General features: G+C 31.4%; 1 protein-coding gene and 1 non-coding gene across 2 annotated transcripts; both read left to right on the top strand.

The window, feature by feature from the left end:
- The first annotated feature begins 13799 nt into the window (after window positions 1–13799).
- Window positions 13800–14926, top strand: LOC111016780 (transcription factor TCP10-like). The gene has a single exon (XM_022292293.2). The coding sequence runs from the start codon at window positions 14116–14118 to the stop codon at window positions 14794–14796; it is 681 nt and encodes a 226-aa protein (XP_022147985.1). The 5' UTR covers window positions 13800–14115; the 3' UTR covers window positions 14797–14926.
- Window positions 14927–15698: 772 nt separating this feature from the next.
- Window positions 15699–15849, top strand: LOC148211611 (U4 spliceosomal RNA). Its single transcript, XR_015790610.1, has one exon. It is a non-coding gene; the product is annotated as a U4 spliceosomal RNA (small nuclear RNA).
- The last annotated feature ends 2296 nt before the right edge of the window (window positions 15850–18145 follow it).

The raw sequence follows: 18145 nt of genomic DNA, 5'->3' as shown, positions 1-18145 counted from the left end.
GTATAAAATTTTCCTTAAAATTAGTCGTGGTCTCGTCACAATGTGCAACTTTTAAGGTTATAATAGGGATAGGATTAGTGCTAATTTTTGTCCGTACGAAAATATAATTAGTAATGGGTTATTAGGTCAAACGGCTTAATCATCAAGATCTTTTATAATTTAAAGGGACAAAATGCCAAAACCATATCCCAATTGAATCAACTAGTAGATCTTTTTTTTTCTCTTTTTTTTTTTAATTTCGTATCTTAATGCTTTTGAAAGAATGGAAGAATCTATTATTATATACTTAAAAGAAATGTGTGTTACTAAATTTTTTATTCAAATGGTATTGTAAACCGTTAATTATACTAAATTCATTATGTCAATTCAAAACAAGAAATCATGAAATATTAAATTGATTTTATGTATTCTGAAAAAGAAAAAAAAAAAAAAACGAATCCCATGTTATTCTAAATCAAAATATAATATTTCTAAAAAATTTAAATTATATCATGAATCCTTAGACTAAACCTCTAAAAGTATAGCTATTCTCATTTTTATCAATATTTTGTTTTTATTTAAAATATTAATTAGTTGAACTCAGCGTTATATATTTGAGTCACATAATTAGACTAAATCATAGATAGACGGGAAGTAAGATGATGATAATAATAATTATTATTAAAATATTTATTATTATTTTTTAAAAAATTTATAGACTAGTATAGATATTTTGAAAGTTTCAATACACAAATGTTTATAAATTTTAAAATTCAGGAACTAAAATAGACAGAAATTGTGTTCATGTTATGTGCTAATTTCTCTTATAATTTTAGAAAACCAAACTGAGTATAGTTAGATAAAACTTTGGTCAAATCCCTAATGGAAATCCTATGAAAAACATCACCTTAGACTTTAGAGTGGCAAATGCAAATGCAAATGGGACAAGACAAGAACCGGTTTTGCTTGGATGCTACAAAAAGAACAAAACCTTTTGCTTTTTATTATTTTTCCTTCTAAAAAAGGAAATTAAAAAAGGCAACTATTTCTTAATATCCAATTACTATTTTAGGTGGGAATCTATTGACCAATTAACTTAAAATGGAAGCTGGTGCCTAGTCAAAAGAATATATTGGACAACCCAAATGTATTAAATTAATGAAATGACTTTAAAGTAAAATAAATAAATTATTTGTCACTTTGCTAAGCTAGCCAGCTAGCTGCCCTCCTTTGGTGTCTTTTTTTTCTTTTTATAATTTCCTTAAATCATAATTCTATTGTCAATAAGATTCAATTGAGAACCTTTTTCTTGCATTGGTGATTCCATAGTATAATAGATAAGTGCCTAGCTGGTTTGATAGTCCTCTATTTTGGTCATTTATTTATTTTTAGCCTTGGTTTATTTTAATCTCTCTATTTTGAAAATATTCATTTTTATCCCTGTACCTTTAAAAAGTGATCATTTTAGTTTCTCTTCGCAAGATTTTAACACAAATTTTACACATAACGTAAACTATTTAGTATAAAGTAATGTTTACGTTATAAGAAATGTATTGATTATAATGTGGTGTTGAAATTGTGATAGAAAAAATGAGATTTAAAATAAAATGATCACTTTTCAAAAGTACAGGGACTAAAATGAACCAAATAAGAAAGTACAGAGACCAAAACAAACATTTTAAAAATATAAAAGGAACCAAAACTGAAAGTATAGAACCAAATACTGATATTTTTCCATTGACTATTTTGGTAAGATTTTAAATTTGGTTAAAAAAAAGGATTATATATCATTTATAAGATTCAATCAAATTGCAAAAAGACAAATTAAAATTTCTAAATCATAGAGATCAAACTAAAATTGAGTTAAAATGGGGGAGAAAACAAAAACAAAGTCAAATCTCCCATGTTTGAATAATTTGAGGGTAAAAAGATTTGAAACTTTTCACAATTACACTTGGAAAAGTTTTGGTACACATTAAGAAAATGACATTGATGTTGATTGATGGGTATAATAGAGACAAATTGTGGACCAAATCCTTCCAAAATGAACCAAATTTCTTTTCACCCATCAAATAATCATCCCCCACATTTTGGGCCTCTTTGGTTTATTAGATTTAATTTAGTGCCGTATCTTCTTCACTTTTTTTAATCTTAAATGAATTAGAAACGCATATAAAAATTATATGGTATGAAATAAATAAATAAGGATATTAATATACATTTTAACCTTACATGAAGATTCAGATTTCTCTACTTTAAAATAAATTTCAAAAAAAAATTACAGATTCGAACACACGACCTTCTATTGTGATACTAATAGGTTCGAATAAATTTAATCAGTTTGTAGGATATCTTATAGATTATCCTTACTTTGTTTATAGTCTTTTTGTACTTGGCACTTAGTAACATATTTCTCTATTTTCTAGTTGGTTTTTTTAGATATATTTCTTTTACAAGCTACGTAACCTTTCGCCTTCTAAAGATGTATATATACACAAATCTGACTCAAAATATGCACGTCTCTATGATCACTATGGTTAGTTTAAGTATTTATTAGCGGTTTAAATTAAAATAAACCTTCTTACTGTGAAGAAAAAATTTCTAGTACTACAAAAGTACATACTTTCTTCTATTTACTGCTTGCCACATTAGTAATGTATTGAAAATCAAGTATGATACTCTCGTATTACTATAAATTTTTTCTTCTAAACCACTGGCTCTCAAAGACCCATTTCTGTTTAACATCAATTATATATATATATATATATATATAGAGAGAGAGAGAGAGAGAGTAAAGTCAAAGTTTTATTTTCTAATAATTTGGAAATTTTCAATCACAAACTTCATTGGTAATATTGATTAATGGATTGTGGAGTGTTCTGTTAATAATAAGTTAACAACCATAATGGTATTTTAATATTCAAATTGGTTAATCTTTTATATACAAAAGGAGATTCTGTAATTAATGCACCGGCGGCGGCTTAGTTTATAAAAAGAAATTTATTCTTAATTTTGATTGTAATAAGTGTTTCTTTTCTTTTTCTTTTTTTTTTTTTTTTGAGAACCTTTATTGTAATAAATTGTTAACATTAGACATTAGTTTAAATTTTATCATGCTTTTCTTTTTATAGCACAGACATTATATTTACAACTATTAGATCTTAATGTTAATTAGGAATGATTAAAATTTAACCGAAAATATTTAGCTAAAATCACTACAAGATCCATTAATCATTCTTCTTGAAAATTTAAAAAATGCACACTGTGTTACGATAAATATTTATGTAAAAGTTCTCACTTATATTTAACCAAAGGTATTAATCATTTTAATCTTTGATGAATTTTAGATTTATTATAATTTTGTTCCTACAGTTTTTAAAAGTCCCTTTTTATCTTTGACCTTAAAAGAATAATAATTCCAATTCCTAAAACTTTCTCTATTTTAATTTCTTCTTATTATTTTTCCTCCTAACATTTTGCTTACTCAATACTACTCTCCTCAACATAATCAATTTATACGTGGCTCCATTATATGCCTACATGTTAACACGTATACTCCAACTAGGATTTTGCATTTGTTAAAAAATAAAATATTGGTAAGAATTGGACTAGATAATTATTTTTCTAAAAATTTATACATATCTAAAATAAATATTTTAAAATTTCGTCAACTAAAATAGAATGAATTGATAAAATTGGACCAAAGTTAATATTTTGAAAGTTAAAAAGATAAAGAATGAAATGATCATATGTGTTTATGCTCCAAAATAAAATTTAAATCTTAACCAAATTATCAACATTTAAACAACTGCCAACAGTGCACTAAAGAAAAAAGAAAAAAAAAACTATTATATTATTACTTTCTTTTCGTATTTTTTAAAGTTCCGTTCAAACATTGAGTGACATATCGAGAATTTTTAATCGTAACTATAACTATTGTTAAAGAGGTTCCAAATATATATCATTAACCGATGTTAGATATCCATCATATGAATTAAATTTACTTAACTAATCCGCTTGAGCTTTTGGATTGAGTAGTGATTTATTCATTCTTAATATAGTATTAGAGCGGTCTTCTACGTTATTATTTCCTCCTCATTTATTATGATTTTCATTTGTTGGACGTCTCGTATAAATTAATATCACAAACCGCTTTAAAAGTGAAAAAAATATTATTTAATATACTTGAAATGCTCAATTTGACAGGTACAACAATGTCAAACTAACAGTGAGAGACATTGCTGGAAGTCTAATTTAAATAGCTATGATCTAAACAAACTCCAAATTTCAACCAAAAAGAGATAATATATTATAAAGCAGACAAGAAAAAAGACTTTTCATTACACCCAACTACATGAATAATATAAATATATATGTTGGATAGTGACCTGATAGGATGTCTATCATTTCCTTAATTTCATCAAAAGAAACCATAATTTATCTTATATTAATAACCCACTTATCGACTTGAACATAGTTGAATTGATCAGGATCATTACACATTAGAAGTTCAAATCCACCCGAAACGAAAAAAAAAAAACACACCTCATAATCGTTTTTTCCAGAGAAAACCATTTGAACTAAGAACATGAAACGAAGAACATGAGAGAAAGGCATCTATGGAAGGCGAGGGGGCTGAGAATGGTGCTGAGAATCAGGCCCTCCGGGTGTGTATCTGTCGATGGAATTTGAATAAAGTCGTCTAAAATGCTCCATTTGGGTTTTGCTATAACCCAATTTACGCAGCATTATAATGCTGCTGCTGATTTGGGTGGCCTCCGACAGTGGCGGCGGCGGTGCATGGCGGCCGGCCACGGCTGAGACAAGCATGAGCATGAAAAGGACTGCCACCAATGGAGCAAGTTTTGGGTTAAAACCACGGCTGGCCATTGGAAATAATGTGATTGATTTCAATAGGAAAATAAGTTGCATGTGAAGAAGAAGTGGGAAGTTGTTTGGTGATTAAAGGTGGGGTTTTTTGAGGTATTTATAGGAGAGAATAGAAGGGGTTTTGAAAATGAATTTTGAGTTTTTTGGGGAATTAAGAAGTGAGCTAGAGTAGTAGTGGGGAGTGTAAATGGTGAGTCAGAAAATTTGTCTTAGGGTTTCTTTTTTGTCTCTTGGTCTCACTTTTGTGTTTTGAACAACATGGGATGACACCAACTTTTGGATTTCAAAGAGTGAGAGTTGTTTAGAATATCCTAAAAGTAAGAGATCATCCTTTGTAGCTTCATCTTAAATCACCTCTCTCTTCTCCCTTGACAAATTATTCGATAGGGTCGAAACAATATTTTAAACATGAATCGAGGTATTTAGGGAGTAATTTTACGTGGGTCTGTCCCATTTACTCTTAAAATTAAATTGCAACCTGTAAACATTTTTTTGATACGAATATAATCCAAATTGATTAGAAATGGAAAAGATCACACCATATAAGTTGTATAAGTACTTAATTAGAACCATATTTCTATTGGGTATGCTAACTTTATATCCGTGATCCAAATCCACTAATTACTTATGTCGCTTCCATTATTATTTTCTACGATCGAGTTGATCATTGTCTGATCTTCAGGCTGGTCACAAGGTGACAAGTTATTGATGCTTCAAAGTAAAATCACATAAATTTAAGTTTAAGGCGAATAGTATATCATACTATTACAAGATGTTTTGAGAGGTATGCAGAGCGCGGAGGATTATTTAGTATTTGAGAATAAGTAAAAAGAAGCAAAAAAAAAAAAGATTAAAAGAAAAAAAGGTAGAGGGGACGACAAGGATTCTGATGTGTGAATAATTTTCTGATTTAAAATAATAAAATAGAGGTATTTATATGTAGAAAATGAATCAGATGTGCACATGGGATTATATATATAATATGTTTTGTGCTAATTTTTCTTTGTTATATAATGTAGTCTTATAGATTCCTTCCCACGAAAAGCCACATTTTCCCACACCAATTGCGCGGCCCTCTTTCCTTAAATATTCCAAAGAGTCGTTAATTGGACACAAAATTAACCAAAACCTGAAAACATAAAGTTTAAATCTACCTATAAATGGTCATGGACGGTATTAATTTAATATAGTTTTCAATTGCTCAATCTGGACATAGTTCAACGAATTAAGATATATATTCTCGATTAAAAAAATCTCGACTCTATGTATTGTTGTACTAAGAAAAATAGAGTTGTTTTGAACTGCAATTAGAGGTCGATAAGATATTAGTAGTTTTTTTTCTTTTTTTTAACTCAACAGGGGTAGGAGATTTCGAACCTCTGACAAAGAAATATTTAGTAGTTGCTTTGACCAAGTTAACCTTTACTTGTATGCTCATTGACGTGTGGTATTAGTTCAGTAGATTTCATATTCATAGAAAAATGATTTTCTCATGTCTGCATTTTGTTTGTGTCATGTGAATAAAGGAAATTTACTCAATCCATTAAACTTTTGAACTGAGTAATAGTCTATTCATCCTTAACATGGTTTTGGAAGATCGATCTTGTATATTCAAATAACCCTGCATTGTTGGATCTTGTGCAATTTTCCAAGTTCATAGGAGGAGTATTGAGATATTCATATATGAATTAGATTACCTTATATTTTATCATCGTTGATCGTATTTAATCCATAATGAATAATCATATCCAAAAATATCGTAAATAATAAAAGCTTGTAGGGTTAATTTGTATTTAGTCCCTAATTAGATAATTTTACAATTTAGTTTAATTTTTTTTAAAATTTTAATTTCATCACTATTTTTCTTCATGCATATAAATTATATTTTTAGATCCATTTATCGTCAATTATATCCCTATAAGATTTTTTTTATATGATAGCGGATTTTATATTAATTCAAAAAAGTTTTATGTATTTTGTTTGTTATGCTAATTAATTTCTCCTTGTCGTCTTAAATTATTATTTAGTCCGTTAACATAATTTAACTGGTTAAATTATCTATATCTATTTAATGTCGTAATGTTCTTTTATTACAACAGATAAGTTGACTATTAAATATAGCATTTAATGTGTTTGAAAATCCCAACAGACTTAAGGATTCATTGATAATTACCACAAAATTCATTAATTAGCACTAATTTGAAGCGGATAAGACAGCTTTTTCTAGTAGTTCAAAAGTTGGAATCTCAAAGGAAAAAGAAAAAGGTAAAACTCATTAAAACAAAGACACACACAACTAACACAAAAACAAAGCAACGGAATTAACTAAAAACGGCAACGATAATTGTCGTCTCTCTGCATGTAAATGAAAATGGATAAAGCTGATTGGAAGAAGCTGCACTGTGAAATTTCCTCAATGGTGTCTCGGGTCAGGTCCACCGGGGCTAGACCGCTTCGACGCCGCATAAGATTTTCCGGCCGCCACAGCCTTCACCGCCGACGCTGCACCGCTGTTCCCCCGAAGCAGCAGCTTCTCTTGCAGCTGCTGGAGTGCCACGAGCATCGGCCTTTCCACTCCGAGAACCCGGGATTCCGACACGGCGGAGGACAACAGAAGAACCAACATAACACAAAGCCACCTCCACGATAATTTGGTATTTGCCATTAAAAAGAATGACTTTGATAGAACAACTCGGAGTAATTTTTAGGTAAAAAACAACCTTAAAACCTCCAAAAACCCTTTTTTTCTCAGTCAGTGACTCTCCGACTTGGAATCCCTCTCCTTCCCTTATATATACTTAAACCTCAACACCTTTTTTCATTACATTAAAAATTAACTCAATTGGATAATGCATTATATTACTAATCAACCATTCTCAAATATTAGAAATTTGAATAATCTTCAATTCCACCAAACAATACACATCATGACATTTAAAAGGATGTTCAAAGGGTAAAATTGGTCAACCTGGACAGTAAATTTTCAGCTCATGTGTTAAAAAGGATGTCCCGGGATAATTAGTATCATTAAAAATTTGACAACTAAGAGAGATTAATCTACAAAGAAAGAGAAAGAAAATAAACTAGTAAGAAGATAATATAAACACTTAAGATTTTGTCCATATTTTTATAGAAAAATATTTAGCTCTTTAACGGTGAGGATTTAATCTTATCCTTACTACTGTTGAAAATTTGACAACTAGTTAACTTTTATAAAAAATTTCTGTTTTTTTGTATTTATCTACGTTAATCGTCAAATATTTAATGGGATTAAGAACGAGATTGCTCCTTGTTGCGAAGGAGACAAGTATTCCTCAGTTTTATACGAGGTTTTCGGAAAATACCGTACTGTAATGACGAGGGAGGGGATGGCCCAATTTGAGTAAATTTGGCCTCTGAAGATTCTAAGTGTTCCTTAGGAGGTATTAAGGGCCACGGGTATATAAAATAATGTGTTAGGGGTTTATTCACTTTTTGCTCATACTCCACTTCACCAACGTGCAGCAGCAAAGTACATATAATATATATATATATATATATATATATATGTGACGTCTAAAAGTACTTTTTAGTTCAGTGCTTGCCGGCGCAGTGCTAAGTTTCATATCTCTTTTCAATACTTATCAAGATATTAAATGGGCCTCCCATGATAAGGAGTATAAATAAAAGCTCGGGTAAATAATTATCTCCGATTTTGTGTCAAATTAAAAGTAAAGTTACGAGGTTAGGAGGAGGTTACGAGACCACTTCGAATTTTTGAGTTGGTCATATGTAGGAACCGTCGGTAGTTGCTGGTTGGGCCGGTTCAATGACCCTATACGAATTAGCAGTTTTTGATCCCTCCGATCCTGTTCTTGAATGGATGGTCAACCCAACCCAACCCAATATTTTCAGGTTGTGTTGGTTTGGTTGTCGATTTGTTTTTTTTTTTAGTTATCACGACGGTAATGGGGAGTTAGGATTAAAACCTAATGGATGGTTGAGATTAAGATACAAAATGAAAGAATATAATATGAAAACCTTAAATGAAGGGCTATGATTAACACTAAATTGACGGTTGGCATTGAAAATAAATATATTATTATATATATATATAATTAAGAAAAATACACATATATGCATAAATTTGGGTTAGGTTGGGTTGACTCAATTTTTTAAAGATTGAACCTGAGACTCAACCCAACTCTTATGGAGTGATTTAAACTTTCAAGTTCAAGAAAAAGAGTCAGATATATTTTTACTATTAAATTATGTTTATGCTGGTATTAAAAGAAGTTGTTAAATGAAATTTAGATTTGTGGTTAAATGAGCAAGGGGGTGAAGGAATTTTAGTTCTATTTTTCACAAGATCGTATGAATTTGAAGAAGGTTCTGGATCTCCTATTATAAAATGGCAATGGAAGACATAAAGATAATTGATTGACTGAAAAATACGACAAGATTTCTTAATGTGGTGTACTATATTTGATTAATTAATGTCAACGTGAGTAATGGCTTACTAAGCTCTCTTTAAAAATACCCTCCCCATATTAATAAAATATAAACTAAGAATTTTTATTATCTTTTTTCTTTATTTCTTCTATTTTTTTAAAAAAAAACATTCAATAAACTGCAGCAAAAAGTCAAGAGGATTATTTTTTTTAGGTACAACGGTCAGTAAATTTAGGATAAATATTATGATTTACAGAAAAATAGATATTTTAATGGTTGAATTATGTTTATATTTGTAATCAAGAAGATTAGGCTCACCACTGAAAGTTTAGGTTACGTAATGTTTTATTTTTTAAAAGAGAATAATTAATTAATATGGAATTGGATAAGCAAAGAGAGCACTATGGATAAAATAATTGGCAGTAGCTGCGCAGGGCTGGCCTTTCTGACGTTGAAGTCAAACATTTTATTAATATGTCAAATTTGCACCCAAAAATATAAACATACTCATAGTTTCCAAAAACTTGTTTTTGTTTTTAAAAAGTTTATTAAAAATTCAAATATATTTTTAAGAAAAATGGAAAACAGCATAATTTTTAAAACATGAAACTAAAACTAAAAATAAAATCGTCAATGACCTAAATTTTTAAAATGTACGTTCTAATATCTCTCAACTTTGGAAAATAACTATTTCAACTTTTAAAATCTTTATTTTTCGTTTTTCAAATCTTAAAACATAATTATTTTGATATATACTACTATTTTAGACTTTAAACTTTCCTTGGAATATCAATTTATATAACTCAAATACATGCTCCTATCAACAGTGTTAGTACATATACACGTAGCAATGTTAATTATTATTTATGTATCAAACAAAATACTTGTCTTGATCAAAATAATCACCTTTTTAAAGTCTATACATTAAAATCAATTTTTTGAAGTTAAAAAATTAAAATGATAAAACTTTAAAAATTTTAATATTGTTATATAACATAGGAAAACACATCAATCAAAATGAAATTATTTTCTTTTAAGTTCAATGACAAAAACATTTAAATTACTGCATATTTATAATTGAATGATTTTTTTTCAAATACAACAAATAGAAAGACGATAAATTAAATTTCCCATCTATAAAAAAATAAAATGTCTTAATCACTGAACAAAATTCATTTTTATAGATCAAAAACAAAACCTATTGATAAGATATATTTCAAACTTACTACATTTTTACTGATTAAAAATGATAATAAACTTAATAATAATATCTTAACGTAACTCTAATAAACTTCAATTTCAATTTGATTTACTTTCATTTTCATTATCATTCTTAACAAGACATGTAAAACAAGAACAATTTGCAAAGTGTTAATCAAAGAAAGGTTCATGGCAAGATCAATTTGTGAAGTATTAACTAAAGTCCAGAATTGTAAACAAACTCTAAAGACATAAAATCGAAATTAAAATAAAGATTAAAGCATAGGAACTAAAATGATCGTTTCCTCTTCTTTTTTTCACTACTCTGTTTAAGTAGTTTTTGACTGAAATTTAACACCAGAATAATTGCCCAATGAATTAATTCTTGAAGAAATAACAATTAATTGTTTCATGGCTCAAAAACTTTACGATAATTTAAATCTTTGAACTTAAATATGCATATATGTCAATCTCAGATCGATCTTATAAGTGCGTCTAAATCCACCAATCAGAGATGATAAACAATGATGGATCAAAATTTGCTCTAATTCGAAGAACTAACCCAAATATATGGCAGAATAAGATCATAATTTCTTTCTGTAAACCTATCATCGAACAAATCAACGAGGGGATGATTTTCTGTAAAAGAATAAAATGAAAAGAGCCGATGAAATTCAAGCAGTTATCTGAATCCCATTCTAAGCGATTTAGCAGTTGCAGAACAAATTTCATCGGCAGCCTTCCTTTTCCTCGAATTCGACAGAGAACAAGCCGATTCAGAGGAGATCCATCGATCCTGAACCAAAATCGAACCGAATTGAACAGTGTTCTCGAACAAATAGGTAATATCGGCGAGCGGCTTCCGATTCAATCTCCTTCTAGTGGATTTCTTCGCATTTGGGGGAAACGGCTTCTGAGAAAACGGCGGGAGATTCTCCTTGCCAGAGTGAGATCGGACGGCGGCGAACTCCATTGAAGAAGGTGGAGGATCGGGATTGGTTTGGGGGAGAATCGGATTTGAATGGGCGGTGGTGATTGAGGAGAGGGGATGGTGATGGGTTTATAATATTGGCTGATGGGTGAGTTTTGGTGGGAATTGAAATGGAAATCATTTGAAGTTTTTTTCTTTTGTTCTGTGTGTCTGGAATTTGGATCTGAAATTTTTGAGGAGTTGGAATTTTAATGGCGGAACTGGAAATGGAGGGAGGGGGAGGGAGAGGGAGATTTTGAAATCCGCGATTTTGATTTTGGAGCCAAAATTGAATTAAAAAGAAAAATTGCGGGATTTGACTCTTTTTTAGTCCAATTGGGACATGCCAACTCAGCATGATTCGGAAAGCCACGTCGACTTCGCCAAAAATCCCCGGCGTCTGTCTCGTGAAGGGAATCACGTGGGAGAACTGAGTGAAAACTTTTCACCCTGAAGTTTATTCTATTTCTTATTCGATCCTTGGAATTGTCATTAATTTTACTTTCGTGGATATTGTTTTACTTTAATTAAATTGAATATTAATCTAAACATAATTTAATTGGTTAAGTTGTTAATCAAAGTTTACTATAATATTTACAAAAACGTCAATATCATAATCACACTACTTGGTGTCCTTCAGAAAAGGGGATCTTTAAATTAAACAATGGTACTTCTTTTTCTTCGATTGATTTTAATGTAAGGTTGGGAATCATTATAAGGGACCATAGAGGCCAAGTTCTAACATCGGCTACGAAATATCAGGGGAATGTAGCGATGGAAGCCGGATTTAACCGATCCAGTTGGAAACCGATTCTTTTGCGTATCTTCAATCTTTTTTCTCGAGATGAAGAAGACCTACCAAAGACGGGATCGATTATTGAGTATGCGAAAATTCTTGTCGCAACCAGATTGCATGCGACTTATAACTTTACAAAAAGAAAAGGGAATTCCGTAGGGCACTTTTTGATGGGTAGCTGGCATAGATCACAATGGCTTTAGATCCAGAACGTCTAGATTCGCTTTTGTAATTTCGTTTTTATTTGAGTATGTTTTGATTTCAAAAAAAAAAAAAAAAAATTTAAGTACAACTTTGTGACCTCCAATTACTACCCCACAAAATCGATATTGATATTAGGAATAGATAGGCATTTAAATAGCATCGCAGAAAAATAAATAAAATATTATTTAAGTGAGTTTGTGTAAAAGACAACACTGTCTTATTCTGAGTATCTCTACAGTGGTATGCTATTGTCCGTTTTTGGCATAGTTTTCACGGTTTTGCTTTTGGTTCCATCAAAAACACTAATATCAATTGAGATAATTGTCTTTATTTATATATCCATGATCATCCTCTTCACTCACAAATGTAGGACTTTATTTGAACTCCTTTACAAACACCCAACAGTTGGTAAACTCAAACAACTAAAGAAATTTAAAATGAGAAGCCTTGGTTCACTCGTTATGGATGCTTACTCTATTCAATAAGAAGGTCATTCCGCTATATTTTAATCTATGAGACAAATTTAGGCTAAAATAAAATTCGATGTCTTTGATGTTTAAACTCATTAGATAGTTCCAAACAATTTTGACTTTAGCCCTTCAATTAGCGTCGTTTGTGAGGACGATACTTCTCAAGTGATAAGCATCCATAAATGTTAGTAGCTCGAAACGACCTTCTCGTCGAACAGAGTTTCAATTCGATCTCTCGCCCTTCTTGTATGAATAAGACGACGTCCTTTTAGCCCAAGTGAACTTGGAACTATCTAATAAGTTTAAACATCAAGGACGTCGACTATATGTTAGCCTAAATTTGTTTTAGACTTGGAATTGTTTTAGTTGATTTTGATTGCTAATACTGCAAAATTGAGAACTAACTTAATTATAAACCAATTATACAATCCGACTCCATCACAAATATATTGATTATAAAGTTATTGGAAAACAAACCATTGAAACTACAAATTTGGTAATTGAAAGATATTCCAAAAAGTAAACTTTAGAGGGAAATATGTTCTCCATTCCAAATTTTAACTTTAACTTGGAATTTAGAGGTCACAAAAATCACCATGTTATTATATCTAAAATGCTCAAGTCTAGGATTTGGAATTCGAATTTGACCTTAATTGCATCGGTCTTTCAAGAGAAAGTGCACCTTGTTAGTATAAGTGCACCTTGTTAGTATAAGTTGTGACTATTAATTCTTAACCATACTTTGTACCTCGTCTTCTACACTCGAACGTCACAATTTTAAGGGGTTTGAGCTCTTCGACCTATAGTAAATCTGTGACGAACAGAGCTTAACTAGATAAACGAACAAAAAGATTAAAGTTAGAATCCCAAACCCTTGTATTGCCGAAGAAAAACAATCCCTATAGTTTATACTTCATCAGTACAAAAAATATCGGAAAAAATCTCCACTTAATTTGCAGGTGTATCAGTATAATCTGTCCATTCAAAGCTGAAGCTACGATTGTTGTTGTTCTTCAAGAACTTCCACATTAATTTCTACCACTGGTCCCTCATGATTCTGATGTTTCCATCTTTTTGTGTCAACGATGAGATAAGGAATCACACCTCAAAAACAAAAACATAAAGCTTCCCCAATTTGGGCGCCGATTCCAACCCAAGGCCAACACAACAACACAATGAAGACCGGCGCCGGCGGCCACATCCTCCGCTCCGGCGCCACCGCTCGGAAGGACCGCCACAGCAAGGTCTCCACTGCCAAAGGCCCCCGCGACCGCCGCCTCCGATTGTCCGCCCACACCGCCATCCGATTCTACGACCTCCAGGACCGACTCGGCTACGATCGCCCCAGTAGGGCCGTCGATTGGCTCATCAACAAGGCCAAATTCGCCATTGATAACCTCGCCGAGCTTCCCCCCAATTCTATAACAGACTCCGATTCCCAGCTTCAGATGCAATCCGCGACCTCTGCTACCACTTCCATCAATTTCCAGGGCTATCCGGTGGATTTGATCTTGAGCCCCACCGATCCGCCGGAAAATCTCCGCCTCTCCCTCCATAATTTTCATGACTCTTCGCCGGCAGATTCGATTCCGGGAGAGGACGCCGGATTGTGGCTGCAGCAGCCGTTGTTAGGTCAAAACTCGGAAGCAGCGGCGGCGTTTTCTCAGAGGGGACCCCATTCGGTGCCGATTCGTGGTTGGAGCTATCAGAGGACTCATCCGAATCAACCGTTTCCGGCGGCCGATTTGATGCATCGTCGGAGTTCCGTACGCCGTCGCGGATTGGAGGTGAAGGGAGAGAAGACGGCGTCGTTTCGGGGAGCCACTCGTCTACTCCGAACTATCGCCCAGATTTGATTTGATTCTCGCGCTTGATCATTTTTTTTTTTTTTAATGTTCAATTTTAATTTACGAATGAAATGATTATGATTTATGGCTGATGTAATAGATAAATCCGAATTTATTTGAGAGTATTTATTAATTTAAATTTGTGTGTCTTATACTTGTAAGATGAGATTTAAATTTCCAACTTGAAGAGAAGAATAAATATTGACTAAACTTATATTGGTTTAAATTTACTTGTTCTCCTGTTGAAAAGTAATATAAGGATGTTTGATTGCATTATAACCTATGATTTATTAATGTTGATTTTTGTTAATAGAAAACAAAATTGATTATAAGTTCAATTATTGCCAATATAAAGGAGAATAAGATGAATTATAGATTTCACGAGCAACCAGGCTTAAGAAGATGATTAAAACTTGTTTAATATTGTTTTTAATTTATTTCTTAATTTGTCAAAGCGAACATAGGTCAGCGGTAATTGGCTATACCTCTCACTAATAAGTTGTGAGTTCGAATGTACTCCCTGACATTTTGTAAAAATATATATATAACGAACAATCTCGAAACTAAATGACATTATTTTCTTCTACGATGAGGCAAGCTATCTCATCCCAACACTCTTTGATCACGGGAAAGAAATTCGAAGAGATAATATCCTCATCTTGAAGTCAATGGCTGAACAAGAATTTCATGAGCCTACAGTAAAATTCCTGGAAAGGAGTTGAGTTGAAAGTTTGGGGCATTTTCAGTAACGTGTGATGCAAAATTCAAAAGAAAGGGAAGTGCAGTGCAGTGCCGTGCGTTCCCATTCAGCTTTAGAAGCCGGTGTACGTTTTTGTCCCACATCGGAAGCGATCGAAAGCGGATGCCACGCGAGCGCCTATAAAAGGCAGGTGCGATGGAGAGGAAAATTCATCTTTGCGCTTGGGGCAATGACGCAGCTAGTGAGGTTCTAACCGAGGCGCGTCAATTGCTGGTTGAAAACTATTTCCAAACCCCCTCTTTGGCCTGGGTTTGGCCCAGGCCCAAGAGAATTTCTGGAAGGGCTCCCTTCGGGGTAAAGCCCTACAATCCCATACTCCTAATCATTTAATATATATATATTATATATTATATATTTTAATCTTTTATTTGGTTTAATATTTTTCTTAAGTTAGATCAATGTAAATTGATATTTTTCATAGTATTTTTTTTTAACTTTTTGATTATTAAAAAATTAGAGTGAGTATACGCAAAGGTCTGGAAATTTTAACATCAATACTTCAAGCATTGAAATTTGTACAAACTAGTGATATTTCTCAACCAAATATATATATATATTTTCTTTTGAACATTCAACCAAATATATATATTTTTTCTTTTGGACATTCAACCAAATATTTATTAGCATATGTTTTATAAATTTTGTATAATTATTATTTTACAATTTATAATGTACCTGATTTTTAATTATTCTTTTTATCTTAACAATAAACTCTTTTTTAGATACATCTTATCATTAAACTTCGAAGGGAAAGATTCCTCTCATTTTAAAATTGTTCATATTTGGTCAGTCTTATGCACTCAAAAAAAAATCCCAATAAACTAAAAATTTTTGTTTATAAGGATTCTAATATGCTTGACACTCATGATTAAATACTCAAAGATATTTAAAATAAGCATATTATATAATTCTTAAATAATATTAGTTAGTTATTAAATTGACATATTAAATGATTGCCATTGTTAATGCAAATGGTGAAGTTAATTAAACCAGGTGGATGGATTGCAAAGAGGGAAAAGACGAAATTTTTGTTAAAAATGACAATTGAATTGGAAAAATTCAAGATACGTGAATGTTTAAACGTAGGTCGTGGAAGTTGGTAAGAGAATGAAGCGGTCAAGGATATTGGGTGGCCCAAAATTTTTCCTTTTTATTTTTTAAATTTCAAATCCTATTTTGAGCCACTCGATCATTCATGCCAATTCAAATGATCCCAATTTATCCATTTCTCTCGTATTCTATCCCTCCATTCTATTGTTTTCCATCTTTTCACTACCTTACCTTAAATTGAGCATGAGATTTATTCCACTCCCATTTCGATGAGAGTGCACATCTGAGTTAGAGATTGTTTTAACTTTGGGGAACATACCAACACAGTAAAACGATTTAGTACCAAAGTCGTGTTGATTTTGCTTTCAAAGTGGTGGTTCCGCCCACAACACAACATTTTTACCCCTGATTTCAATTTTGGCATTTATTTCCCAACAACCTTGACTCATATGACTAGATCAAACATAATCTACACACAGAAAAGGGTGAGCTAATGCAATGAATTGTAAACATACATTCCGATACTTTAGTCAGTATCAAAATTGATGAAAATAAAGAGAAAGACTTATATTTGACGAGGGCATCCTTAAGCGGGGGTAAACTCAATTGGCTGGGACTCTTGTAATTCAGTCCATTTCGTATATGGAGATTGAAATAAAAACTAATCAGAAGTGTAATGTTAGTCAAAATTAAATATCGTGATTCGTAATATAACCTAATCTGGAAATTATTGCAATGTGGAAAACAAGAAAGCAGAATCAACGGATTCCTTTTTTCTCTCTCTCTCTCTCACGCAATTTTTTAAAATTGTTAAATTATTTAATTCTTTATTATATATTAAATGGATTGCTATTATATTATATTATTACATAATACCATTGACAAATTGGAATAAATTCAAAGAAAAAACACCCAAAGTCGGTTCTGCTTCCAGTTGTTATCTGTCTTTTTCATTTTATAATCTCGTTTTTCTCTATCTCTGTTTTTGTTTTAATTTTAAATAAATACCTTGCAATAATTTCCATGCTATTTAATTTTACTTTTTTAAATTTAATTTTTTTAAACATGGCCATGACTAAGTTTTCAAGAGTGTTTTTAGTAAACAAACCACAAACGGACATTGAAATTAATGGTCTTCTTTTACTTATATACCAAACTCAGACATTTCAAGTAAACCAATTTTCAACTTTCTTGTTTTTGAAAGACAAACGCCAAGCAATTACTAAATAATATATATATATATAGCTTTTATTTCCAATAATTGCACCAGTTTCCAATATTTTCCGTTGGAATTAATTTAATAATTAATTCATATAAGGGTAATAAATTAAAAGAGCAATTATATTTAGATTATTTAATGGGTATACGAGTGATCTTGATTATGCGTCCATGACTTTCCATTTAGTGGTGTAGTTTGCTAGTAGAAAGTAGTCCATTAATCCTAGGGAATTATGGGATTTTGTCCATATTTGGTATGGGTTGCATGGTTGAAGAAGATCACAAACCAAAGTTTCACGGTAGTTCATGGTCAATCTATCCAAGCAATTC

The sequence above is a fragment of the Momordica charantia genome (assembly GCF_013281855.1).
Source record: "Momordica charantia cultivar OHB3-1 chromosome 4 unlocalized genomic scaffold, Mcharantia_2.0 BLBB01000004.1, whole genome shotgun sequence".
NCBI classification, from domain to species: domain Eukaryota; kingdom Viridiplantae; phylum Streptophyta; class Magnoliopsida; order Cucurbitales; family Cucurbitaceae; genus Momordica; species Momordica charantia.
Note: the sequence above shows the minus strand (reverse complement) of the source record. Positions and strands in the feature narration are given on the sequence as shown.